Here is a 27906-nt window from a genome sequence, read left to right on the forward strand (position 1 = left end):
CTGTTGGCATGAGAACACAATGGTCGTAACGAGAGCTTTCGTGATCGCTTAGAAAACTGCGACCGGAAGCGCATTTTAAGTTAACGGCCTCCGAGCAGCGGAGCGTTCCTCTGAAAACGGGACAGGAAACCAACAGCTGGGCTCCTGCAATGCCTCCTATTGACATCCGGAGAAACTAATCATGACCAGAAAAAGCGACGAACGCAGCAAAATTTGTAGAAGCGCTGTGAGCAGCAATAGAAAAATGTATTTAGAAAAACAAGACACAGTTAGGTGAAGTTAGGCTGTGATATAGATTTCTATACCGTGAATGACAGTACAAGCTGCATAGGTTTCACCTTTCGCCTCGCACTTCAATAATTCATGAAAATTTTATTTTTGAAATCGGACTTAATTCTTAGTCTTCTTTCTTGAAAAGAAATATGCTCGAAAATCTCACTTAAACTTGTTAAGCAGCGAAAGGTAGATAGCAACAAAATTTGTTTTTGGTAGAAGTACTTGGGAGGAACATAAGTGACATCTAACAATTACAAAACAAAAATATTCGTAATCATTAATTCGGTACTTGAAGATCCTTAGCGCAATTACTTCTTTCATGAAGTTGATTTAAGCTTTCATTGCAGCAGGCATGTATACAGTTTCGATTCGCATAACTGAGTGGCACCTTAAGCATACTCTTATATAGAGCGAAAAAAAAAAGAATTAGACAGCAGAACACCGTGCAGAAGAAAGTAACATGTTTCCGTTATTCCCAGCGTTTTAGGGTAAAATGACAGAAGAAAAGTGCAGGAATTACAATTAACTCAACAAGATTCCTTTTTTTCGTTGATCTGGTCGTTGTTTAGATTTCCTTTCCTGAAAACTGCGGGATTTACGACATCAGCAACGTAAAAGCGCCAGTAACCTTTCCTGCGTGAACTCCTCTAACAGCAGTGCACATGCGACAGGCATCAACAGGTGGCGCCCGGTGTCTGCGCGAGTCAAGCCCGCGTGACCTGCGCCGCGGAGACGAGAACGCAGCCAGGGATCTTAGGCCGACGTGCTCCGCTCCCGACTACGGAGTTGCGAAGGGGGCGCGCTTCGCAGCTCAGCCCGCACCGCGATCGATGAGTGCATACCCTCGACGCGCCGCTGCCCGCTAGCCTCGTCACCAGGAACCCGGCCGGCCGCACCGCCTATGCAATATGGCGTCCTCTGCGTAACAGTCGCTCGCATGAGAATAGTGCGCCGCGACAGAGATCTTCACCCGTGTCTCGTCGGTCTGGTCGCGTTCTTAATGCAACCGCGATGAAGAAGCGGTGTTGTGACGTTGGGCTGCGCGGTGCGATCGCAGCAGCCTTCGTAGGAGGTAAGCCCGGCGAGTGTTTCCTCATGTACGCCTGCGCAAACCCCTGTTGCACCCGCACACTGCAAACACGTATTTATGAAAACATAGCTTCGCACATGCTAGCCCAGCTAAAAATTTCCGTCAGGTGCTAATTGGTGTTGGTATCGTGAACCAAGCGTTTCGAGCCATCAAAGTAGATCACATGCGCACGTAAAGTGCTCCACCATCAACACATCAAAAAAAAACACAATAAAACCCTTAGAGAGGATTAAAAAGTGGGTTACAATTTTCAACACAAGAGTCGTCACCTTATAACACATATAGTCAGGGAAAGAAAACAGCTTGTCAGCCGGTTCGCTTGAATTTCCGCTATGATACAAACAAAAAACATGTTCACCGATCATAAACCTTATATGATGAAGCTATTCTACAAGCGTGCTAAGTTGTGTCCATGTTCAATGCAAACAAATCCGCAGGTGTAAGCAACATAACATAATGAATGACCCGATGCTGCGCGAGGTAAGCTTCTCCGCGCAGTTCATGTCATTGCAGTGGTGCATCCTTTACAGGGTCAGCTCTGAAATCGTAAAACCGTTGCATAAATTAACAGCGATTCAGGCCGCTGGCGCGTGCGTTCACGGCGCGGCGCACTGCAATATATTGATTCTCATAAATATTTACTATTCCTCCGTCACGCGCCAGAAGCATTGCGTAAAATAAAAAACACCCTTTAGGTATTAAATGTGCAGTACTCTAGAATGTGGTTCCTGCACGCTATGCAATATAAACGACCCACGTTCCTAACCTTGTTTAGCATCAGGAGCACTGAATGAGTTGGCCGATCAAAGGGACTGTGAGAGTATGCATTCTGTGGAGCCGCTTTCATGCTTGATAGAGGTTTCTGTGCCCCTGCCGCACGCATTGCTGAACGCAAAGCGGGGGAAATCGGAGCGAATGTGCGATAGACGTGCTAGGTGACTTTAAATGTTTAAGAATACACGGCCGGAATAGTGCTGTATAAAGCCAAAATAAACACAGCATTGTTACTAAAGACTCAAGTGTATTAGTCCTGGGTGGGGATTCGCTGGGAGCATGCCCCGACCGAAGCGATTTTCCCGATGCTCGCACTCCGTTTCCAGCACAACGTCCAACCTCACAAGTTTATTTTCTGTGAAAGCCGTGTTTTGTGTTGCTTTCTGCGGCTGCCCAGACAACGAGCATGAGACTTATCCAGAACGCAGCCACAGTTTCCGGTTCAACCTTGCTTTGCAGCATTTTATTCATGCAGTTCCGGGTAACTAAAATGCTCATTTGCACAACACTTGGTAGTCGGCGGCTGCTTGCCATTGCACACATTGTACGTTCTAGCCTACCTTTTCCCTTGTTCCTTAAAAAAAAACATAATGTAAATTAATACCAAGGAAGACATGGCACGAAATGAGGTGAATTAAAAAAATTGAAAGGCCTTCTTTCAACTCTGTAGGGCACCTGAAAATTTGCTTTCATACAGCAACACACGATAAGCAGCATACATTTTCCAAGTTTTATAACAGCCAGAATTCGTTTTTTGAAGCACTGACTTGCTGTTCAGTTGTTTTTTGTGTTTTGAATAGCGCCTATCTCTCAATATAAAAATAAGTTCATTCATCTAATACAGCCAACACTTGAGCTTTATATTTAAATTTAAGGTTAATTGAAATGCATAAAAAGTAAAACATAACAAATTACATGTTTTATAACTGCACATGATATCAGTATATTTAAATAATTTCTAAGTGGGCTTTTACGGCCACTTATAATCAGCATACGTTGACATGTTTCAGCCTAATTATAAGACCTACAAAAAAAACTCCTGAACGTTCCTATATATCTTTGGCATTGGCAAGTGTTTCAATATAGAAGAAAACAAAACAATGAGTTTAGATTTATGTTCAGTGACCCGTAGTTTGAAAGCAACCCTCTGTCTAGTGTCTCTACGGTAACATTGAATTCTCGAGACCTGACCGTCCTTGCCGATTAGCTAAACCGTTTGCGACGGGCGATGGGCTTAGACACTGACAGTGAGAGAACAAAGTTTGAAAGCAACGTGCAAGTAACCGCGTAATTTGTTTTATTCCCAGTGATACTATGTGCCTGTTTTGCCGAAGCCATTGACTACGAGGAAACAGTAGTTTGGCAGCCGGACCCCCAGCACAAGTATGTCGCTTTGCGGGTGAGTAAAGAAAAAAGTATTATTTTGAAACAGCGTGTGAGAAAAGGCGCAACCTAATAGCCATAACCTGCCTGAATTCTAGCGGCGATCATTTTGGTCGTAGGTACTATCCCTAACAAAAATAGTCTATAGACAGTCTACACACTTCTTATAGACTATGTTGCCTTCATATAGATATTTATTTTTGTCTATTCATAGTCTATAGACTGCCTATAGACAAAAGTCTAAAAAAGTGAATGGCCATAAATCTATAGATTGTCAATAGCCTGTCTATAGTATTTGTATTGCCTATAGACTGTTCTCTAGGGTTTGTATATATAGAGAGTCTATAGACTTCATATACAGAAATCTATGGACAGTCTACAAACTGTGTAAAGAAATTTTTGTAAGGGTACATTTATACGTAGGACGGCGATCACGTGCAAGCAATGAAGTATATCAAAGTAGAATGTGATAAGTTCACTAAAGTCCAACGGTCGACTGGCTCAAAGCCGACCGTTGCGTGAATAAGCACGTGGTCTGCACGATAATCAAGCTGTCGCCAACGTTTGTTGTTTGCAAGAAGGCGGAAGTGATTCCAATAGTGCTCACATAACAAACCTCGAACAACACACACTTGTGCTGTTGGCGTAGGTAGTGGGTATATTCTGTCATCTGAAAAAGCGCAACCTTTTGCAGGAAGTCAAACCACGAGTCCAGAGTCGAGCTAATGAACCCAAAGGCATGGAACTTGGGGAGACGACAGACGATAACGGTAAGTCGGTACGCCACTTGCCAAATACCTCAAATCTAGATAGGCTTAAGAGTACACAGCTTACTTTTGAAATGTTGGTGACGTACGTACAAGGACCCTTGCTCAAGCGTCCTTCGAAATGATTGCGCCCTTGTGGGAGATAGAGACAGTTTATCACGTCATGTAAGATGTGACGTAGCTGAACTTTTGAGGGACAGAATTTGCTCTGCCCATTTAAATGCTGCGTTTGGCGCATGATGGCCTTAGCTGCTTATGTACCATTAAACCCTACACAACACAACCTCTTTTAGATGCATGTTATAATGCGCACGACGCAGCCCTGTACGACTCGCTGCATTAGCCTACAAGCATCCTTTCTTCAACTTCGCACACTGTTCTAACCTCCCCCCAAAACACACAAACACGCATGCGCGCGCGCACACACACACATAAGAAACCATGTAGTTATACACCGCGTCAAAGTCGTGCTCTACCTTAAACAGTCCTTTTCCAGGTTTCCCTACAACGTTTTCCTCTGCTATTTAGGACGACATTGTTAATAATTAAATCATGCGCATCGCTGTTGCGCACGCACGCACTCACACGCACCCAGGCACGCACGCACGCACGCACGCACGCACACACACACACACACACACACACACACACACACACACACACACACACACACACACACACACACACACACACACACACACACACACACACACACACACACACACACACACACACACACACACACACACACACACACACACACACACACACACACACACACACACACACACACACACACACACACACACACACACACACACACACACAAGACGCTGACTACAACGCCATTCACTTCTTGTTCTTAGCAAAAACCGATTACATGGCTCCTTCTGGCTATGATGATGCTAGTTAGGCGGCAAAATATGCATTTCTTGCTGAGAAAATCTGATTTAAAAGTGAAGCCTTTATTTTTCCCGCCACTTATGACGTCAAGAGAGAAAGAGACTTCGTGATTACAGAAAGGAAGTGGATGCCACTGTAGCCTGGCCTCAGGGATCCATGGTGAAACTCTCAATGTTACCACATTCTGTTTGCGAAATCGGCCGATGGTGGCGGTACTTTTATTTCATTTTTTTGCTTTTTTTTAGGTTTCAAAAGTTCCGTTTTCTGTGAGAGTAGTATCTTGGTGATTAGAACGCGGGAGCCTATCGACACAGGGCAACTCCAAATGGTCCTCAGAGTCGCTTTATTCCGGGTGCACAAGTGAGACAATCGAACGCAACCCGCCGCCAGCAGTTACTCCGTGCACCCTTCCCTCGCCATGTCCTCTGTTCGTTTGTAATGCGCTGGCATTACTATGCCTTTAGTTTCGTAAAATCTGTCCATCTAGTGTAGTGTGACGCCGCCTCCTCATATATCACTGTGCCGGTCGAAATCGGCGATACTGCGTTCCTTCTTTGGTATCATATGGCAGACTCTTTACCTCCGCATAGTTCTGTCCGCTCATCGCTCTTATCAGCTCGTGCGTGACCTTGCAATCGAAAGCGAAGCTTGACCCTGGGAGTACTGATTTATTTCGAAGAGCATCTGCAAAAATTTGTTGTCTCTTGCAGCAACAGAAGCCGCATCGGCAAGTGTGAAGGCTCCGCCTTCGGACTCTCAAAAAGTGGAACCTCCCGCCAATGGTGAGTTGATGTTGTTTGAGTATTTGGATTTAGGAACGCTACGATACAATGACCATCTCCTTTTGAAAGAGAACTAAACGTCTGAGTCGCACGGGGGAAAAAAATCACTGCTCGTTAAAAAAAAACTGCCGCTTCATAAATATTTGCCATAGCTATAGATGTGCCCATATGGAAGAGAAAAAAATAAGATCCAGAGACGCTCAGCAACTATTGATTTGGACACGGCTGCGTTTTTATGGAGGAAAAACGCGAAGGCGCCCGTGTGCTGTGCGATGTCAGTGCACGTTAAAGATCCCCAGGTGGTCGAAATTATTCCGGAGCCCTCCACTACGGCACTTATTCTTCCTTTCTTCTTTCACTCTCTCCTTTATCCCTTCCCTTACGGCGCGGTTCAGGTGTCCAACGATATATGTGACAGATACTGCGCCATTTCCTTTTCCCAAAAACCAATTATTATTATTATCACTCGCGAAATAATAGCGTCGCGCAAAAGCGATTCCAGCGAGTTATATCTTCGTACATGATATGTCCTGATATAACGAAGTGCTATGCAAATACGCACAGCACCGGTACCCTCTTACGGGACTTCTACTCTCGAGCGCATGCAAAATAGCAGGGGCATGCGATAACTCTCAACGAATATCCGCGGACATCCAAGCGCATATCCCAAACGGGAAATATCTCGACCCCTTACTTCAACTCAGTCCTCCGTCCGGCCTCTCCCGCAGCGATGCTACGCTGTTGTGTCGTCTATGGCTGGGAGTGGCGTTTACAAATGCCTGCTCCCACTTAGTCGATATTGCAGACTCCCCTCCCCTGCGTATGAGAACTGTGGGTGCGACGAAACAGTAGAGCCCCTACTTTGTGACTGCCCTCGCTATGAACGTGAGCGTGTCCTCCTGGCTGCAATGCTCCGCAGCTTAGATCCTCGACCCTTTACAGAAGCCAAGATACTGAGTCCTTGGACTAAACCTTCATCGCAGAGTAGGGCTGTGAAAGCGCTTTTAAAGTTCCTGAAGGACTCAGGACTGAGTGCAAGGTTATGAAATTTGAAAGAAATGAACGGCTGCGCAAATCAGGACACAGACAAGAAAGAGACACCACATGCGCACACTACCAACTGTTTATTCTATGGAAAAGTGGCATATTTAAACAGTCTCGCTCAAGCATGATACTCATCCCATTATCACTTCGAACCCAGCACGTGGTATGAAAAGCCGCTACATCAGGTTAACAGAGTATATACTGCAGATTAGACTAACAGATATCTCTGATCAAAGGAATTAAAAACACAACCCGCAGCCGTTTATTTCATCAAAACAGTTGGTAGTGTGCGCATGTGGTGTCTCTTTCTTGTCTGTGTCCTGAATTGCGCAGCCGTTCATTTCATCTGTTTTTAATTCCTTTGATCAGATATATCTGTTAGTCTAATCTGCAGTATATAGTCTGTTAACCTGATGTAGCGGCTTTTCATACCACGTGTTGGGTTCGAAGTGATAATGGGATGAGTATCATGCTTGATCGGGACTGTTTAAATATTCAACTTTTCCATAGAATAAACAGTTGGTAGTGTGCGCATGTGATGTCTCTTTCTTGTCTGTGTCCTGATTTGCGCAGCCGTTCATTTCATCATGCACCAACTCGCCCCTCAGGCAGTTATTCTGTTATAAAATTTCATTGTGTGCCCTGTGCACCCTGCTAGTAATGGCCTGCGGACACGTGAACTAGTGATCACCCTTTCTTCTCTCTCCTTTCTATCTATCCCTCCGTTCCCTTTCCCACGAGTAGGGTAGCATACCGGGAGTCGCCTAGTTAACCTCCCTGCCTTTCCGTTCATCTTTCTCTCTCTCTCTCTCGCTACGGTCGACACATTCGTGCACAAAATGTGTGCCAAATAGTGTGTTTTCGACCACGCGCAGCCATCAGCGAGCTTCTTAAAGGCAATAATGAAAATGCAGCCTTGAAATATCATTTAGTGTTCCGGGTGGCGTGGAAGGCATCAAATTTCAACACCGTGGAAAAAGTAGCGCAACAGATTGCGGAACTTCTCGTAGAGTTACTGTATAGTAACTCTAACTTCTCGTTGCCCACAGCGCCCCCGGCGGCCGGCGCCGCAGCAGGCAATGGCGTACAGGCGCCTGCGCCCGGCGCACCGGCCGTGCCGCCGCGAGCCCCGATCCCAGAGTTCTCGTTTGGCGTGTGGAATGCCACCGACGGCACCGTCTGCATTCTGGCCAAGTTCCAGGTCTTCTTCACCATCACCTACGCCAGCAGGGGAGGGCTGCAGGTAAAGAAAACTCTCTCGTCTGCTAAGTCTCCTAGCGCGTATGTCGCAAGACCTAGGTGGCGCTCTCAACGACGCCTCTAGCAGGCTGTTGAGCCGACCGTGGTAGAGTTATAGCGGACCCGAAATCCGGTGGCGGTGCGGACTCAGCACTTAAGCGCATGCGCACAAGTACGGGCGGCAGCACAGTGGGGTGCAATGCGAACTCGTGCCTTGCGTCGCACTACAGGACGGGACTGCGCATACAGTTGTATATTGCGAAATCTACTAGATACCGGCGCACTGGCCGCCCACAAGTGCATGCGCCCAGGGCACGGAGAGCTATGGCAGCATTCTTCCAGTGCGTGAGGTCACAAGTATTCGTGTGCCTGGTTCAGGCAGCGCTCGGCACGTTTCCGCCTCCACCCGCCGCCAGCAGTTACTCCGTGCACTATTCCCCTATAGCCATGCTCTCTCTGTTCGTTTATAATGTGCTAGCATTACTACGCCCTTAGTTTCGTAAAATACGTCCGTCTAGTGTTGTGTGATGCCGCCTCCATCCACTACCCACCCACCTTTTCCCTCCATCTATCGAGACCCCCATCCAGGCCACCCTCAACCACCAAACACCCCACGTTCAGCCTTCAGGAGCTTCCCCTGTCACCAACCTCCCACCTCCACCGTCCAGAAGGCCTCTACCCACTACCGACCCAACTTTGCCCTCCACCCATAATTCACCGTCCAGAATCCACCCTGCACATGACTGCCGCCCTGCACATGACTGCATGTTCAGCTGCCTTTCCCACTATGTGCACATGGACGCTTCAGCCCGACTTGCGAACAGGCCGAACTCAGCCTCCGCCGCCAAATGAGATCTCCATCTACTCCCTATCGAACAGGAAGGATGGACAACCGATACCTCCTGGGAGCTTGGGTATCCTATGAGTTTTAGGTACAGTTTATGTGCGGAACGCTCCATTAGGCGATTTGTCAGCACAGAGGCGCAAGCAATTCGAAGTGAGAGAGTAATTTTTGTTATAGTAGGATACAACTTAAAAAAAAACAGCAGTTGTTAACACTGGGCCACGGTCCGCGGCGTACTGTATTACTCCGCTAGCCAGCCACAAAAGTGAACGAAATCAGCTTTTTAATATTTGACTTTATTAAACAAGCCAAGTATCAAAATTCTAGAGCTTGTAACTTTTTTCTCATGGTTAGCTTCTTGTTTAGGTGACAAGAGAAGTTTTAACAGCGGCCTACATTTTTGTCGTGGAGGAATTCTGTGCGCCGGTCCTGAATGTGGGCGGAGCTTCACCGCAGACTTAAGTTTTGTATCCGACTAAAGTGTCTCTACACCGACAAAACGTTACTGAAGAAACTGTTTAATCTATAGTGTAAATGAGAGGACAGTACAGTGCACGAGACGCTGTCCGATTTAGATGAATACTTTTCCTGGGCACTCGGAGCTTTCAGCATTGCGTTACGGTTGCGTGGCTATACGACAGGCGACAGCTTTCGCGGAAGTTTGCTGACGCTTTTCTCACCGTGCTCTAACGCAGACGGTAACTCTGAAAATGCCCGAAAGTGCCAAGGCCAAGGGCATCTGTGCCACGGAGGACCAGGAGCCCGTTCTGGAACTCACCTGGCCCGTGTTCCGCTTCATACTCATGTTCTCCAGGGTGAGTGTGTCACGCGTGAGCACGCGGCCGTCTCGCGTTCAAAGCGATACATAATATAAAGGACGCAGTACACTTGACCGCCCCAGCGCTAAAGAGTCGCGTGCAGGTAAAGCGTGGTGATTGCCGGTACAGAAGTAATGAACAGAAAGGGTATAAACTGCGCGAACAAGACGAGGCGAGAGGCACACAAATCGACAAAGCGCAGACTTCCAACTGATTTTATTTGTGAAAAACACATCGTTAATAAGGCCAGAGAACATAAGAAAAAAGTAAGAAAAACACTATCACCGTAGGGTTCAACGATAGAAACATCAGCAGAAGTTTACAGGTAAATCAGATCCGATGTGAACACGAACGTGCCCTTCTAAAAACTCTAGCTCTGGTGTCGATAGCGACAGCGAGGGCGAGCTAACGCAGTCGTCACCCCTTTTGGCTATCAGCAAAGCTTCGATAACCTCCCTTTCAGTTTTGCTGCGTGCATAGGAGAGGAAAGCAGTTTTGTCTAGGAAGGGAACGCAGTTGCGGCTGTCGCAGTTTTTGCAGTGTAATGGCAGATTGCTGCCTGTGCCGGTGTGCATCGATCGTCTATGTTCAAGGGCTCGCTCACTGAAGCACCGGCCAGTTTGGCCGATGTAAACCCGCCAGCAAGATAGAGGTATCTATCCCTTCGTCATGCCATATTTTCACTGCCTTTCCCACAGCATCAAGAAGGTGGCAGGCAAATATGGAATAAATGTAGAGTTTTCAGCGCCTTGTAAGTTGAAAAAAGTTTGTCCCATGCTCTCGGAAGAGAAAAAAGAAACAAGATCGGAACACAGGTCATGCAAGAAGAATCATCAGACCAAGTTCACCAGGTGTGCCTCCGAGGTTATCTACCAGATACCTCTATCTTGCGCGCGGGTTTACATCGGCCAAACTGGCCGGTGCTTCAATGAGCGAGCCCTTGAACATAGACGATCGATGCACACCGGCACAGGTAGCAATCTGCCATTACACTGAAAGAACTGTGGCAGCCGCAACTGCGTTCCCTTCCTAGACAAAACTGCTTTCCTCTCCTATGCACGCAGCAAAACTGAAAGGGAGGTTATCGAAGCTTTCCTGATGGCCAAAAGGGGTGACGACTGCGTTAGCTCGCCCTCGCTATCGACACCAGAGCTAGAGTTTTTAGAAGGGCACGTTCGTGTTCACATCGGATCTGATTAACCTGTAAATTTCTGCTGATGTTTATATCGTTGAACCCTATGGTGATAGTGTTTTTCTTATTTTTTCTTATGTTCTCTGGCCTTATTAACGATGTGTTTTTCACAAATAAAATCTGTTGGAAGTCTGCGCTTTGTCTGTCGATTTGTGTGCCTCTCGTCCCGTCTTGTTCGCGCAGTTTATACCCTTTCTGTTCATCATGAACCAACTAGCCCTCCAGAACGTCCTTCTCCACAGAAGTAATACCCAGGTGGGAACAGGCGACGGAACGCTCACATCGAATTTCCTATTCTGTTCCCTTGCGAGTTGGATGTCAAGAAAAATTAGATCCCTGAAAAAGCATACACAATGATGTCTAGAGTCAACTTGCTTGTCGCACGAGCCATATTGAATATTGGTTGGTTGTTTTGTTTTTGTTTGTTTTTTTTGGGGGGGGAGGGGGGAGAATGGCGCAGTATCTGTGTCATATCGGCGGACACTTGAACCGCGCCATAAAGGAAGGGATAAAGGAGGGAGTGAAAGAAGAAAGAGGCGCCGTAGTGGAGGGCTCCGGAATAATTTCGACCACCTGGGTATCTTTAACGTGCACTGACATCGCACAGCACACGGGCACCTTAGCGTTTTGCCTCCATAAAAACGCAGCCGCCGCGGTCGGGTTCGAACCCGGGAACTCCGGATCAGTAGCCGAGCGCACTAACCACTGAGCCACCGCGGCGGGTCAGTTTTGAAGACGCTGGAAAGGTTTCTGCCATGGGCCAACATCTGAACGCTAAAGTGGTCAAATTCTGACGTAGCACGGTTGTTATTATAAAAAGATTAGCGCTTCAGACGAGCGTCATCTCTTCGTTGTTCCTCGTCTGATGCGCTATCCTTTTCATAATAGGATAAACTAACAACGAACTAGCGCAGCTTTCCGCCTTATCCACGACTGCTACTTGTACTTTTGCACAGATCTGAGTAACCCCCAAGGTAAATATCTAGCCTCTCGCAAACGGCGACGGGAGGAGACAGAGCTGAGACACTAGTGAATAGGACGCACGTTTTCGAGAATACTTATATTATACATAATTATCAACGTTATTAACTCCCCGTGCTCATTAAAATGAGCGCTAAGAGATATGCTGCGCCCAAGAAGCAACGACTTCCTTCTCCGAAGGTTCCGCCGGTGAACGACAAAGGTCGTGGGTCGTGGAAAGTCAGCGGAATGGAGATCCAGTTCAACACGAACTCCCCTTTCTTCCCGGGAGCCACAAACGGTAAGCTAAACCAACAACTCCCGACTTCTCGTCCCTCACCTCCCCCTTCCACACTCTTCCCCGTTAGCATCCGCCCTCCTCCACCCGGACACTCACGTAATGATCATTACCTGAGCCTGTTACCTCCCCTTGTCTTTTCTCGCGTGTAACAATTGCTTGAACAATGGCCTCGGCGTTCTTTACGCCTTCTGCCATCTGGGAACAACGCTTAGCACTGCGTACCTTGCTCTGGGCACAACGCTTAGCACTGCGTACCTTGCCCTGGGCGTTTTGATACCACAGCTAAGGCAGGTTCCCGACATGTGTCACGGCTGTGCCCGAGGGTCAAGATTGTCAACTATAAAGTATTGGTATCGAGGAAAAAAAAACATTCAAAACACGTGGCACAACACTCAAAGGACGTGGCATAACGAAGGCATAGGCTTACCTTACCGCTGTAGTTGTTTTCCCCTCAAAATGCCCCAAGTTTCGCGGTAGTGGCAAGCAGGGAAGCTAGCAAACTCAAACGAACTGCTCACTGGGTCAACTTGGGCCTTCAAAAGAAACGAAGTAACTCTGCGGTTGCGACGGTGAGGCGTGCACTTGGCGTTTGTCGAGATGAGAATGACCATAGCTGTCGGCCGGGCTCTATTTGAACGTGACACGGTACTTTCCAGATAACGCGCTTGCATCGCCACCGACCGTCCCGAATATCACAACGAATATCGGACGCACTGAATCGCCCGCTAAGAAGAAAGGGCTATGATTCAAAAAGTGAGCAGCAAGGTTCGTTCTGATACTGCTAAGTCATGGTAAATGCTCCGCTCCCCTCACCAGCGTAAACGCCCTCTAGTTTGTTTTTTAGTCACTAGCAAGCCGCTTTTTGGCGCGCCGTCGAGGGAGCCGAGCTGGGCGGTTATCACAGCGGTATTACCATGAGCCTGCGGATTTGTCACGTTGGTGCCGGGTGGCAAGAGGCAATGCATGCGACATGCAGGCTGCACCTTCGCAAATGGCATGTCTCTTCCCTTCACGCGAGTTAAACGCTCACAAAAGCCTTGGAGCAGAACGTACTAGCGTGGTTAGCGCTTGATGCAATGATGCAAAACGTCTGTAAAGAACCTGTGCTTTGGCGTTTCGCTTCTTGAACGAACATTTCAAACTTATTGCGTCATGATAGAAAGATATGGCACAGCGCGATCCGCGGCCACTGCAACGATTCGCCTCCGCGCGCCGTCACTGCGCACGCGCTGATTGGTCCTGACGCGGCAGGCTTGCGAGTCGATGGATGGATGGAAGGTAGGAGCGTCCCCTTTGAAACGGGGCAGTGGTTGTCGCCACTATGCTGTTTTTTTTCCCTTTATTTTTGTTTACTCTGCTGTAAGTTGTTAATACAAATCGCCATTTCCTTTAAAAAAACGTCTTCCTACACTTTAAAACTTATGTCACCTCTCTGCTTTTGTGCCAGCAATCCTCCAATCGCTTTTTGCTAATTTCCACCGCAGATTTATTTACATGACTATTGTTATCTCTAAACCCTAAGGCCTCAGGAAGAGTGACTGTGCCTGCATCGACATCGGGATGGATACCATCACATTTTAGGACGAGGTGTTCTGTTGTTTCTTCAGATTTACCACACACAGCACATGTGTCATCTTCGTTAAATTTTTTTCTGTAGCTGCGCGTTCTAAGACACCCTGACCTAGCTTCAAAGAGGACGGCACTGCCTCTTGAGTTATCATAAAACGTTTCCTTCCTGATCTGCCTTTTCTAGCATCGATATAGTTCTACACTATGCTTCTTTTCCATTGAATCTATCCAATTTTTACCTTCGACGTTTTTAACCTGTCGTTTAATGCTCTTTCTTTCTCCTTCCTCGTCTTTGGCAAACTTACTGGCCAGCTTTCTAGTTCGTTTCCGCCACTGTGTGTCAACGCTCTTACTGTACAGGTATTTACAGTCAGTTGCCGGCACCTGGCGCCATCTGGTGACATCAGGACTTGCGCATGCGCAGTGGCTTCCCGCGCAGGCGGATCGCGGTAGCACGTCGCGCGATGCTAAATCTATTTAAAAAATGGCTAATCCCGATCACTACCTGAAAATGCTTCTAGAGAACGTGATTTTCCAGTGCACAAAGTTGAAGACATCGAAGGAAGATTAACGGATGTCTTACACTTATTTAAGAGGGGGGCTTTTCAGTTGTTGAATACTTTAAATCCTGGTTTATACCTTGTTAAGAAATCTGTTTGGGATGCAAGAATACGAGCAGACAGAAAACGAAGGACCCTAAGTGACTGTCTGGCCCCATGCACAGAACTGACAGTGATGCACATTACTTGACAACGCGCGGTCGACTCGCTCCCTCACAGCCGGCAAGCGGACGGCCCGGAGCTCGGACAACATGACCTTGTTCGAGACTCCAATGGGCGAGTCGTACTTCTGCCCGACGCCCAAGCTGGTGACACTGACGGATTCTCGCGGAGGACGCAAGGTGGCGGTACAATTCAAGGACCTGCGTATCCAGGCGTACGACTTTCAGGGTACCTACGGGCCCGGTGAGTAATCAGAGCTTTGCTTTCGCACAGCGACAGCGTTAGCATTCGTATCTGTAAATGATGCAAGACTATTGTATCGTCCCCGGCCGTTAACGCGAGAAGTGGAGAGGGACAAAGAACACGGAGATGAGAAAGATGGAGTGGAATTAACGCTAATACGCCTTGCACAAGCATTACTATAGTAGTTTGTTTGGCGCAGCCGACAGGATGAGCGAGAAATTGCCCAATGCGGATGCACTTTCTCCATTGAATAAACGAAATCAAATGCCAGATGCACACATACATGGCCAGTATATGGCACTGCACTAAGCATTAAGTGGTTACATCTCGCCTCCCCTCTTCCTCCGCGCAGCGCATCGCTGCAGCCAGGTGCGCATGGCCGGTGTCCAGGACCCCTTCCCGCAAGACGAGACGGTGCCCATCGCCGTCGGCTCCACACTCGCCGTGGCTGCTGTGGCCGTGGTCGTCGGATACGCGCTCTACCGGTCGGTCTTCGTGCGACGCGTCGACTACAACACTATGAACTGAGCGCCTCCCCCAATCACGCGTCTTCGTTGCACATACAGAAGGATCGCGTTCGTGCCACCGCGGCGGCCATCGCCATGGGTACGACAAAACTCGCCAGAAAGCAGATTCTGTGTCATTGTTCATCGTCGAAAACCGAAAGAGCGGGTCAAGGGTTTAAGCAGTGCTATTTAGTCATACGAGTAACACAACGCATAATAGGTCGTGTGTTTCAAGAAATATGGCAACCTGTCTTACAATTTTCGGAGCCCTGTAATATATCGTCATGAACGAACTGCTCAGTGCAAATCGAAAGTTTCGTATAACGCCCGTCAATTACTGAAGGCTGAGCTGACAGGCGCATGTATGTCTGCCAGCTTCTGAAAACCCATCTGAGGATGGCATTTTAATGGCAGATTTGGGTGTGATTAAGAAACCATGGGTTATAATAGCACCGATACACACCTATGACGTCATTAGCAGGCCACCTAGCAACGAACGCCGCCTTCACGCATGCACATGCACGAACTGGAAGCGTCAGGCATAGCCCAGCTGCAGTAGCAGAGCGTATGCTTGCGTGTATCAATTTTGTAGGCAATTTCAAACAACATGACCGGAGGTGAAGGAACAGAGGTTCCCGTGCGAACACTCTTGCGGAGATGCGATGACTACCACGGGGGTAACCCTGGCTGTCATAACTGAGAAGCATTGAAGGATGGATATATGCCTGCAGCCAACTTGAATGGGTTACTTGGGATAAGAGGTAAAAAGGTTGTACCAGTATGAGTTTTCCTGCACTGGTGAGTTATCCTAGCTCACGAGTCCACCATGAGGCTTAGAAGCAAACCGCCTTGAGCTCTTAAATTTTGCCAAAGGCCGTAACACACACAATTAGCTTCCTTTCGGAAAAAAATACAGCTCCAACGCAAAACACGGCATTGTGCAGCGTTCGATATGTGCTCCTTTTCAGAGCTGCCTTGTGCGTCTCTCCAAGCCACACGTGGATATGGTCGACAAAAACCATTAGAGGAGTATAGACACCAACTTTTCGTTGCACTTTTTCTTCTTCGTAATGATGTGTCAGACATTATCGTAGATGGATCAGCACGTGGTATTCACCTGTGACCGGTAAATAATTTATAATAAAATTTCTTGTTTCACTAGTTTCGGTTTCAACAGCCAAGCGATGGGTATGGGATCAAAGCTCCAGGTAGGTCACGTGAAGCACAAGAAAATCTCCAATGTAATCGGTGCTGCTTTATTCCTTGTGTTCTGCCTCTTGCGGCAGGGTGGTTTCAGTGTTGTGGTGAATTAAAATGACAAAGCAGTGATTACATCGCAGTTTTTCCTATGTTTTACGTGACTGATATGGACCTTTGATGTCGTAGCGATCACGTGGCTGTTGAAACCAAAACCAACGAAAAGAGGCGAGAAAAAATTTGATAAATTATTTAGTGCCCATAGGGGAATACCATGTATAGTAATGTCTTATGCATCATTACAAAGAAGAAAACATGCAACCGAAATGTAGTGTCTGTACTCCTTTAAGCAGTGCATTATGATTTTTCCTGTGAACGCGCGGTGTGGTCTACGCACTACTTTGAGACGCTTTCGAGCAACGAAAGGCAATAGTTTTTCAGCGATAAGTATGCATCAATACATCCAAGACTGAACGAATAACAGGGAGGTTGAAGCTATATGCTAACATGCGACTTGCAAATAGGAGCGGGCATGTGACTGAGGAGGCGGTTGCTCAAGAACTTAAGGGCGTGTCCGAGAAGTGGGTGCAGTAAATACCCGACATAAATGTTTCTACCGTTCTGACATTGTTCCGGTGCACACAGAAGATTATGCAGGGTGTCCACATAAATTTTAAGCTACCGCTATGCTAGAAAACTATTGTTATCACATTTAGCCGGTGCACTGTAATCGTCACTACTGGTTTGCCTTTATTTTTTATTGCTGGTCAAGCGTCATCCTAGTACAGCATTGTGCGGCACCGCGCTTATTTTTTTATTATGCACTAGCCCCACTTGTATTCATTTTTGATTTGATACATTTTCCTCAGTTTTCCCGTTACATGACACAAGGGCAGGTAACATTTCATGTGGACACCTAGTATTTCCTTCGACTATATAGAACTGACAAATGAGCGAATGTTCCACGTTACGTCCGAAGGAAACACGACCATTTTGTGCAGACTTCGAGCATTCATCAAGCTATATCAGGACAACAAAAAATACAGCTATGACCAAAGGTCAAGCCCATAATGTCACCTTAGTGCTGCAGTACAATATGCGTGATGTTGAAGCAATAGGATGCAGAAACCATTTCTGCGAAGAGACCTGTGAATGTTGGCTATCAAAAGCTTGATATCCTGACAACGCAGGGCGAGGTTAAGAGGGAAGCCTCTTCCTGCACCACTACTGTATCGAGTGCTCTCCAAAGAAGCATAAAACATCTTAGTCCACATGGTTCTCGAAAGCCCTAACATGCGCGATACCTCTGATGTTAACATATTGAAATAGGCGCAAGTTGAGAATGAATATTGTTGCATGAGGGTGAGTCATTAAAGATTGCTGAAACATCTGGAGAAGTCCTAGACACATGGTGCGTGCATGACAGTAACAAGATCATGTGTGGAAGGTATGAGTGGTATGCATCTGATTAATCAGTGCCCACCTAGCCAGACTTCATGTGCACAATGCCAGCATCTAGTACAAGGCAGCTAAACTACCTCTGTTAACTAATGCAATATCATGACACCTTTGCATGTCAGAAAGTGGCATCACTCATTCGCAGTGACAAGAGATGAAAAATCAATGCACAATTTCTCTGAAAACAAAGCCGTGCAATGTGACACTATTGTGGCAGAGTGTACACCTTGCCACTTGAAAAAATTACCCATGAAAAACCAACCAACTGCCCATGCCAGTGAATTCATGAAGTGAGTCAAGTGGTTCACTGGAATAAAAATAAAGCAACTTAAAAAAGACTAAAAAATGATTACCTTATGCTCTCCTTTCATACACCTCAGTAATCACACTTGGTCTCCAAACAGGAACCTCAATAAGGGCTTCCAGATAAATATCCTCAGCCTTTGTATGCTGCCTTTGCTTTCATGAGGCTGCGCTATCTTATTCTGTGCATAGGGAAATTGTAATAAAGTCTTCCATTCAAAACGGGCATGGCTGGATCTACTCTATGCTGCCACCGGCACCGCTAAAAAGAAAGGTTGCAGAACTTCGCAATAAGAAAACTGATGTGTGAAGCTTGCACCAAATTACACTTGTTACTTTTCCAATTGTGAAACTGAACTGCACAGAACCATGCATAATGTAATGGGAGGTTGCATTGCAGAACAAGTAATATTTCTTCCTGGGCTAGTATAACTTGTGTCGCTTTCAAAAATGTCTGTTTCGGCGACACCTGATTGGCCAATATAGAAGTTTTCGAAAGGCACCCAGGTTAGAACAGAGGCCCTGGCCCCTACATGAAACTACCCATCCTCACACTTCTGAAAAACTAAAATCAGCAGTGATGATGCGCATGCGTCAACACATATACAGTGTGTACACTTGGTGACCAGTGCACGTTTAATGTAGGTGCAACATAGGTCTGAAACTGATGCCAATCTGTTAGAATTCATGGCATCCATCTTTTTGGTTGTGACTATTTTTTGGCACACATGTGCATTGCTTATAATTCTCAGCCCTCAATAACCAATGAACTACAACAAAATATAAAGATATGACAAGCTCGTTAATAGAACAGAAAAACCAAGGTATTTGTTCATTTAGCAATGTGCAGATGCAGTGCCTCGCTAAGTTTGCCTTGTTGATCACGAGCCAAACACGTCTAAGGTCTTTCTGAGCCTGGGAATAAACAGCGTTTTAGCAATGAATGAAAGTTGTCAGCTGTGTACCGCCGTTAAGCTGTCTGTGTTTTCAGAAATGCCTTGTAGAGATCTTTGCCTCACATGTCAAGTTGTTTAGCAACGCAAGTAAAGAGAACAGTGAACGTGACTGTTGTGTTCCCAATGGAAATTTTTTTCTTGCTACACATTTCTCGAGAAGTTTAAAAATAAAAATTCATTTACCATACAGCTGACTTCACATAAAATGGCACCACAGAGCTCTTACACCGTCGCATACATACTAGATAGAGTTGTTTGATGACATTATGTGGACAGGGTGTCTACACAAAATAACAACAAAAATACCCAATTAAACATTCAAAACCATTGGCAAAATTCCATTTATTTGTCTGAGTGCCTCACAGTATAAAGGGTAGACATCCTCTGTAAGAAAGATACTTTTAATGTACACAAGGAACAAGTATTTACAGGTCATTGCATCGAGAAGTTAAGAGAATGAAGTCATGTATGTACTATAACCAATGCTCAGCATCCCAAATACAAGCAGCTAATCAACTGCAGCAACAGCTGAAATCCTTGGCAATTAGACAGACTGAGAACACGAACCAAACACGCTTCCAACGTGCATATTTGCTGCCGTACCACAGAGGAAAAATACACACAAAAACTGAGCCGATAAAGAAGACTCCAGAAATCACTAAAACTGTACCTGTCTCGCAGTATGGTGACTACTGTCAGGCAATGGGGGTTCTACCCAAGTTGTACAAGCAGCCCTTATCTGGGCACAGTTTTGATGTTGCAAGGTCTACAGGCACTGAACCACAGCCCACAATGTGAAAACCACATTCAGGCAAAGCCACTCGGCTCTGGGACATCACCTATGCTGGAGTACGCAATGTTGCAAGTCCTCCTACAGAAAAAGGTAATTGTCAGTAACTACTTGTAAAATCTGCTGCCTCTATATACTGTGCTTTCTGCAAGCAGCAGTTTAACATTGTTAAAATGACAAGTGTTGCAACACTATATTATTTATAGAGCAAATATCTGGATATCTATGTGAGGTCAATATCTCGATGTATCGAACACCTCTTCCCCACATCCTTCTGACAACAAACATCAAGGAATGAGTTGGAGAGAGAGAGAGAACAAAAACAAAACAAACATCACATGGAGGCAAATATGTTAATAAAACAAAAAAAAGAGTTCACGAGTAAAAAAAAAACTGACAATTACCCACTGCCCCTCAGCACCATTGGAATGTATTACGCTGAACTAATATTGAAAGGCAGCTGCTCGTGTATACATAAAAAAAAAAAGCTCACACACACACACACACAAAATACCCGACTCTCCCAACAAAAACTGCATCTCGGCTCCCCTAAACATCGCTAAAATGCTCACAACACGTGCCACAACAGTGCTCAACAAAATATATCCACAATGCCTTCTAATATGTAAAATGCACCATTGTCACGGTAAAAGTGATGATACAAATATTTGTTCATTACAACACCAACACAAACAATGTAATAGGAAGAAAATGTGTGACCATTTGCAACAACCACAAACCTATAGGTTTCACTAAAAAACACGCCCAATGCAGTGTCAGAAAAGCCAAAATGGGCACCAAACCATTCATTTCTTTTGGGCTTTTTTCTTTTCTTCTGAAAGGCAAGGAAAATCAATGTAAAGATGAGCACACAGCCAACCATAACTGCTGTCATTTCCCTCTATATACAAATATGCACAGGCTGTCGTCCAAAGAGTTTCCTGTAAAATAAATGAACCACCTCTCTAAAACAATGAATTTGTGAATGTGACGAGTTCATTAGAAAATGTATGAGGCCAACTCGAACTTTGCAGTGCAGAACCTCAGGGTTACAAGTTGATTAAACGTGGCCTAGAATACTGTACACATTGTACAGCTGCAGCAATGAAACGGCAATCCAGTGACCACCATTTGAACCTGGATATTGCATGTCACTGGTACTTTCTCGTCATGCAAATGCTTCACCTCAAGTTTAACTAGCACATCCAGTACCCACGTGACCATTGCAAAGAAAGCACTCCAAACAATAAGTGTTGCTTGTTAATATGGCTATGCTGTTGCGAAGATAGTCCGCCTCCAATAAACAACAGACTTCTCATGAACAGCACTGTTATAATGATTGCTCTGTGTGTGCATGTTCCTATACCTCCAAACGGCTCTCACACCCTTCCTCGGAAACCCTTTTGCTGTCAAATAGAGACGCCCCAAGGCACTTGGATCTTGTACAGTGAATGTTTAGCCTCTAGGGCAAGATAAGAGAGCATACAAGTATCCCCACCTTCTGGATGTACCGTGCCCCCAAAAAGTGCCTGCCAAAAACAGAAACAACACATTTGCCTTTGCACACCCAAAATGGCTGAAGAGGAAAGGGATCCCCATGGGCGATACAGCAAACAGAAAAAAAAAGAAACCTGCACTCAATGTCCCACACTTATATCTCGTAACAGACACAAACACCTAACGTAAACTTTCATCATCACTGATAGCACACTACCGAGTACACGCTTATTTCAATGGCAGCTCAACATGGCCTGTAAATGGCAAGTACTGCAAGTCTGATCTTTGATGCAGATGTGGCACAAGTGATGCAGTCACCACAACGCACTAGTTGCGGACACTAAAACTTTTGCTGACAGTTCTATGAATGCAAAACTGCATTGCATTTGCCAAGTAGACTTCACTGAAAAACAGTTGGACCCTGCCCACTCTTTGCGGAGGAAGTTGGTGCGTGAAACGCAAACTGTGTGCCCCTATTGACGCCGACAGCACTGCACATGCAAACATTTCGCTGTTCACAGTCTGCTTCTCTTATACCGACACACATTTCACTTGTTTGCATGCAATAAACCTCGCTGTAGTTGAAAAAGTTTCCCACTTTAGTGAACAACTTATGTGGTACACATAGCATAGATGTCTGTGAAAATGCTCATGCACACATGGGTGCACAAGGCCAGGTACGAACACTTTCAGATAGTCAACATCACTGTGCGTGCTTCACATCCGCGATTATACTGGCTTGATATTCAACCCTTGTACTTAGCATTACACCTCGTGCATTTATCAGCCTATGCTTCAGAGCTAACTACATTTTCAATTTCACACTAGCAATCCATGGAACCAGAAGCAGACTGATCGTATGCAATTCAATTTTGAGCTCCTGTTGCAACCCTGCTTTGCTAAACTTAAGGAATGCAAGAGTGACAGTAATGCATAGAGCTAAACAATGCAACTAGCATAGAATACATAGCAGTGATCGCTTATAACTCGAAGTAGATTTAAAGGTTAACTACTAGATAACAGACAACCATCGAAGAATTCTGCAAAATGCCATCCCTGAAACACACATCTTTATAGCTAACACTACAAATAACTAATGAAAAACCCAAGCTTGAAGCTTTCCACAAGCCGCTGCTAGCTAAAATGTTTTGGTTTGACATCAGTTCAAGCATTCTTCTGTATGCTGGAGCAACCACAATAATGTGCTGACCATGCACCTAAATTCGCAAAAACTTGGACAAAAGTTACCTGTGAACCAGCTGCCATAAAGGCGCGCCTGATGGCTTCCATAAAGTGCAAAGTGCGATCCATGCAATCCGATGTAGCACCATAAATGCGCACCTTTGCACCCCTCCAAAGCTAACAAGAAGCATCAATAACACCACCCAAAGCAAGAAATCCTTCCTCAAAATGACTCATGGCAGTGTCTGCAGTGGCCGTGCATTATATTTCCTGCAGTATCCCACAGATTCTCTACAAGTATATATGATACAAGATATGATGGCAAAACTGCCATTCCACAAATAATGTGGGCTAGCTTGCAACAACTTCCATAACTTATTTCCAGCTAGCATAAGAGTAGATGGTATTGAGCCCAAAGAGCAGAATGAAAGGGTTAACTTTTTGGATGCTATGCATGAGGTTGTGTACATCACTAATGGTGCACCATGTACTGGGGATGCACAGCTATGCTTATTCTTTTTTTTCACGTTAACATAGTCGGAGATCACTAACCTGAGGGAAGCCACTCTGCAAAATGCAAGTTTTACTACCGCACCCTAAGTTAAGCTCACAAGGGCTACATGACTTGCTTCTTCATCAGGCTAGTTTCTTAGCACCTATACATTGTAGCCAGAGGCTACTTAACTTTAGCTATCAAAATCAAATGCTGTAAAATCAATTTGGTGAAAACAGAACTGGCAGGCGCAGTTAAATCTGCTATTAGAGAAGAATAATGACGGTCAAGACCCTACAGGTGCTCTTCATCGAAGTGGACAAGAGCTAGCCTAGGTGATGGAGAAAGCAAATGTGAAAATAAACTGTTTAAATAAGAGTAAATAAATGTACTCCGACGCCCAATAACACGAACAGTGAGTGGCGGCTTCAAAGTGCACACAGCCTACCAAGGCACCTTGAAAATCTTCAGGGGCTACTATGCACTAATCAATTTCATTTTTACAAAGCTCTACCAGTGTTCTTGCTGCACTGTGACGAAAACAAAACGAAACTTCCCAGAAATTAACGCAAAACATTGTTGCAGTAAAAAAATTTCGAATCTTTGCATAAGGGCCCAATCAACTCCTACCATGAAACACCAGCATGTCAGCATTAAAGTCTCACCACAGTGGCCTGCGTCTGGAGCTTTGACCAAATCGTAGGCATAGTTCACCTTGATCGAAGTTTCCGCTCAAATCCAATAAACACTGAACAGAAAGTGCACACAAAGTAGCAGAACGATATCTAAATTGTATTGAAAGTGAAAGGCATATTTTTGACCAAAGGAACTTGAGCCTGGTTGTTACAAAAGTGAGAGCAAAATTGAGCCAGATTTCTTAATCCAAAAGATAACCCTGTCCATCATTCATGCACGTGGCACAGTGTGCAGGGGGAAAAAAAAAAACACTAATATACCCAACAGCTTAGGCTGCAAGCGGAGAGGTCCGAGCTGCCGCACAAGACCGCTTAAAAAAAATGAATTTCCTCGTGTCTGCGAGATCCATAAAAGCATCCACTACTCGCACACAGCACCTAAGGTAAAACAGAGGCAAAATACTGTTATTAATTCAACATGTCGCCTTGGCAAATATTTATGCATAACTAGAAGCTTGCTGCGCAGGCTTCAGACCCTGCAATCCATCAAATTCACCAACACTGGTCATATCGGCATAAAAACTAGAAGTATGCATACATTTAAATACGCCAAGATTACATAAGCCTCAGCTATCATTTTCATTGCAGATGCTGGCATTTAGCGACATAAAATGGCGGTCAACTAATATTTCCGTTGCTGCCCAACAACACCCAACTCTCTAGTGACCTGAAAGGGTCTCCGTATACTTAGACTATGAATTTTACACAGTATAAAGCAACACAAGGCTAAGGGTCTCGACACAACTGAAAAAAGTGCTTCCCTTCATCACTCGTTAAAAAGACCCAAGCTTAATAGAGATGATTTGGCTCTCAATAAAGCTCCCACAGCATGCAAGTGGGTGCCAACCAGTGTGACACCTTGCAAAGGCTGGTTGAGGGCTTTGCCATCCTAACACTGTTAAGCATTCCATGTGTGCCTGCACCGACTTTGCTTCCCCAATTTTGCCAGCAGAAGTGCTTATTGCAAGCCTAGTCGGCGATCAATTGTGATGAGTATCCTTCCGCTTGCCTCACATTCGTAAGAATTTGTCAAGCAGCTCAAGTTGCGATAGCAGGAACAAAGCCGTGAGCCTATGCAAACGCTCCTGAATGCACCCTGGCCACTTCCTGAGCAAACAAGGAGGAAAAAAAGAAAAAGAAAAATAAAGGTGAAAGCAAAGCCCTGTCCCTACCACTGTGAAGTCACATCGCTAGTCACCGCTGTCTAACCTCGCAGAACACTAACATGTGATCATGTATAGCAGGGAATGATAGTGTACCATATTTACATGATTGTAAGACGACCTATTTTTCAAAATTTGAAAATCCGAATTGGACAGGCCGACTTAAAATCGAAACCAAAGCATTGCACGATAAGTAAAGGTGAAACAAACGAGATATCAGGCATGCTACAGCGTGGCTGCATTTTTGCTGTGCGGCTCCGTCGTATCACTCTTGGTGCTGGCCTTGAGCAGCTGCTATGTCAACGCGCAGAACCGGCATACCCACCTCATGCAAGGCGGCAGATGGTGGCTATTGATAAGCAGCAAACTGGCACCCCACACTCCCCACACATGGCTGCTGACTGCGGTTGCTGATAAGCGGCGGCGGCGGCGGCCCGATAACGCATTCCCGTCCTACTCTTAATGGGCGCAGTCCAAGCATTTTTTTTGTTTACTTTCAACCGTGCACTCGGAGCTTAAGGGAGCGCCAATAGTTGATGGAAGGGCCACTGTTCCAATCGCAACGGCACCCCCACTTGGAACCGCAGTGGCGCCGGGGAGTGTCGGTAGCCGACGGATGAGCCGACGCTGCTCACGCGTAGTTCCTCTTTGGCTCTGCCGCATTCGCCTACTATCGGCCGCATTTCACAAGTTTTTAATGTATTGCTTCATCAGTCATCATTTGTGCTCCGGGTACAGTAAGCAACCGGCACTCGTTCACGGTTACGTTCAAGGTGGCTGTCATTCATTACGCCGAAGAAACGAACTGCGCGCCGGGCCTCAAGTTCGACGTTCGCAACGGGTGATACAGGTGTGGCAGCTGCAGTGACGCAAAATTTTCAGCTGTTCCACGCAATGTTGTGATGTGGCTGTTTGCGAAGCGTGGAATTTCGCTGCACGACGATGTTAGAACGACGAGCTGTGGGACCGCAGCAGCGATCCCGACGGCAGCACTAGTGAGGACGATGGTGCAAGTGTGCATGAGTAGTCAAGTGACTAATACATTTTCACTTCGGAATGTGACCACAGGCGCTCCCGCGCGCGGCAGCTGATAGCGGCTGGTGATAAGTGGAGGTGGCAGGATAGTGCTATCGCGTTCTATTATTAAAGGCCAAGTGTAAACAACCTCGAAGTTTTTTTTTTTTCAGAAATGTGATGTGGGGGGGTCGACTTACAATCATGTAAATATTGTAATAAAGCACTGCAGGAGTGCGCCACTAGCACTAATGTCGCCACAGCGGCGCTGAGCCTCTATCGGAAGACTGTGTGATTATAAGTGCAGAAGCTATTGATCCGCTAAATCATTCTCAACTTTACAGAGTACTTGAACCTGTCGCCAGCTTTGTTAGCCATGATGGAAATTGAATGAGGACACTAATGCAAATCCACTGCAATGAACGCCAAATTCCCTAATGTGATCATAACATGCGTAGAACTGGTGATGAACATACAAAGTGCACGTGAGCCCTTGGCTAGGAAGGATTTCATCCTCCGCCGCACCACCATCCTGGACTGCTAGTACAGAAGCTTTCTCATTTTCAAAATGCAATCATATTTAAAGTCACACTTTCAAGAACAACTAAAAGCCGCTACAGACTTCACTGATGCTGTGCATGCAAGAGCAGAAAATTGGCCTTGGCGACGACGTCAACGCGACAATTTTCACTTCCACAACCTAGCTTTCGAAATGGCTGTGCCCAATGATTCCAACCTACAATGGTTTACACTGCGATTTAAGCCCCTGCAAGCACCCTATTCAAACTTGCACTCAACTCTGATGCATGCCCTGCTTTTGTCGCCAAAGAAAAAAAAGCAGCGTACATACTGTTTTGACCAAGCGTTCAACAACATGCACTGGAGCAACCGCTGAACAAGGCTGCCCGTGCCTCAGTCTGGTGTCAACATTATGAAGGGGGCACTTCGCTGTTGTCATGGCAACAGCGTTTAGCTGTCACCACAAAGGTTCACATGATTCCAGTCCCCATGGGGGCAATGCCCGAAACGTTGCGACTCATGCTCTCAGGGGTGGAAAAAATGAGGAAAAAGGGATGTACACGTAACGGCAGTATAAGAAAACTTACTATGAATGTTCAACCAATGATCACTCAAAAAGTGAGTCACAAGCACACAATTTCATTTCACTTTTTTCGTTTCGCAACATTTTCCTATAGATGAATAATAACTGCAAGGCATTTCAAGTTCAGTGCAGAAATAAGAAAGCCTGTTCTTGAATGCAAACTGACCGTTCTCATTCATGCAGCTGCGCATACCAGCTGTGCCAAGGGCAACGGCTGTTGCCTGATAAAGACTAGCCCCCCCGCCTTTGTTGAAATTACGGCACCAAACTGAACCACCGGCACCCTTGTTTGTTACATGTTCTCAGTACTAGACTCCATGCTCTTTCCCTCCCTTTTGGTGCACCACAGATTTCGATGCTTCTAGCTCCTTTCCTCCGCAAATGGAGGGGTGTGCATCAGAACAGAGCATAATGGCAGGCATGCCTCACAAAGGGTACATCGGGGAGGAGGAGAGGTGAAGAAGCGCGAGGGCAGCATCAGCAGGGGCTGTGCCTGAAGCTACGCATGAGTGGCACCAGAAGACTGGGGGGTCCCGCCTGTCGCAGGAACGGGTGCTGCAGGAGCTCGAAGGCTGTGGCCCGCTGCCCTGGGTCCCGCACCAGCATCTTCTCCAGGAATCCCTGAAGGCGGGGGGACACCTGA

The 27906-nt window shown here is 46.0% G+C and overlaps 2 protein-coding genes across 4 annotated transcripts in view; one reads left to right on the forward strand and one right to left on the reverse strand.

Moving 5' to 3' along the window:
• The first annotated feature begins 1010 nt into the window (after positions 1 to 1010).
• LOC144133258 (lysosome-associated membrane glycoprotein 5) lies at positions 1011 to 19667 on the forward strand. The gene is made up of 9 exons (XM_077666182.1): positions 1011 to 1348; positions 3448 to 3539; positions 4218 to 4293; positions 5904 to 5975; positions 8069 to 8262; positions 9798 to 9917; positions 12274 to 12373; positions 14722 to 14907; positions 15260 to 19667. The coding sequence occupies exons 1-9, from the start codon at positions 1288 to 1290 to the stop codon at positions 15433 to 15435; spliced, it is 1077 nt and encodes a 358-aa protein (XP_077522308.1). The 5' UTR covers positions 1011 to 1287; the 3' UTR covers positions 15436 to 19667.
• mbt (serine/threonine-protein kinase PAK mbt) overlaps positions 19651 to 27906 on the reverse strand; it is a 50148-nt gene continuing 41892 nt past the window's right edge. For all 3 annotated transcript variants that reach the window (XM_077666181.1, XM_077666179.1, XM_077666180.1), the window contains one exon: positions 19651 to 27902. In XM_077666181.1, coding sequence (XP_077522307.1) covers positions 27741 to 27902 — 162 coding nt within the window. In that variant the 3' untranslated portion in view covers positions 19651 to 27740. The remainder of the gene's footprint in view (positions 27903 to 27906) is intronic.

Source organism: Amblyomma americanum, chromosome 5 (genome assembly GCF_052857255.1).
Source record: "Amblyomma americanum isolate KBUSLIRL-KWMA chromosome 5, ASM5285725v1, whole genome shotgun sequence".
Taxonomy (NCBI): domain Eukaryota; kingdom Metazoa; phylum Arthropoda; class Arachnida; order Ixodida; family Ixodidae; genus Amblyomma; species Amblyomma americanum.

Bases quoted from the DNA above. Each gene is read 5' to 3' on its own strand.
- LOC144133258 (XM_077666182.1), top strand. From the start codon at position 1,288: ATGAAGAAGCGGTGTTGTGACGTTGGGCTGCGCGGTGCGATCGCAGCA. The intron at 1,349-3,447 runs GTAAGCCCGGCG...TTTTATTCCCAG, and splicing joins CGCAGCAGCCTTCGTAGGAG to TGATACTATGTGCCTGTTTT. The intron at 8,263-9,797 runs GTAAAGAAAACT...GCTCTAACGCAG, and splicing joins CCAGCAGGGGAGGGCTGCAG to ACGGTAACTCTGAAAATGCC.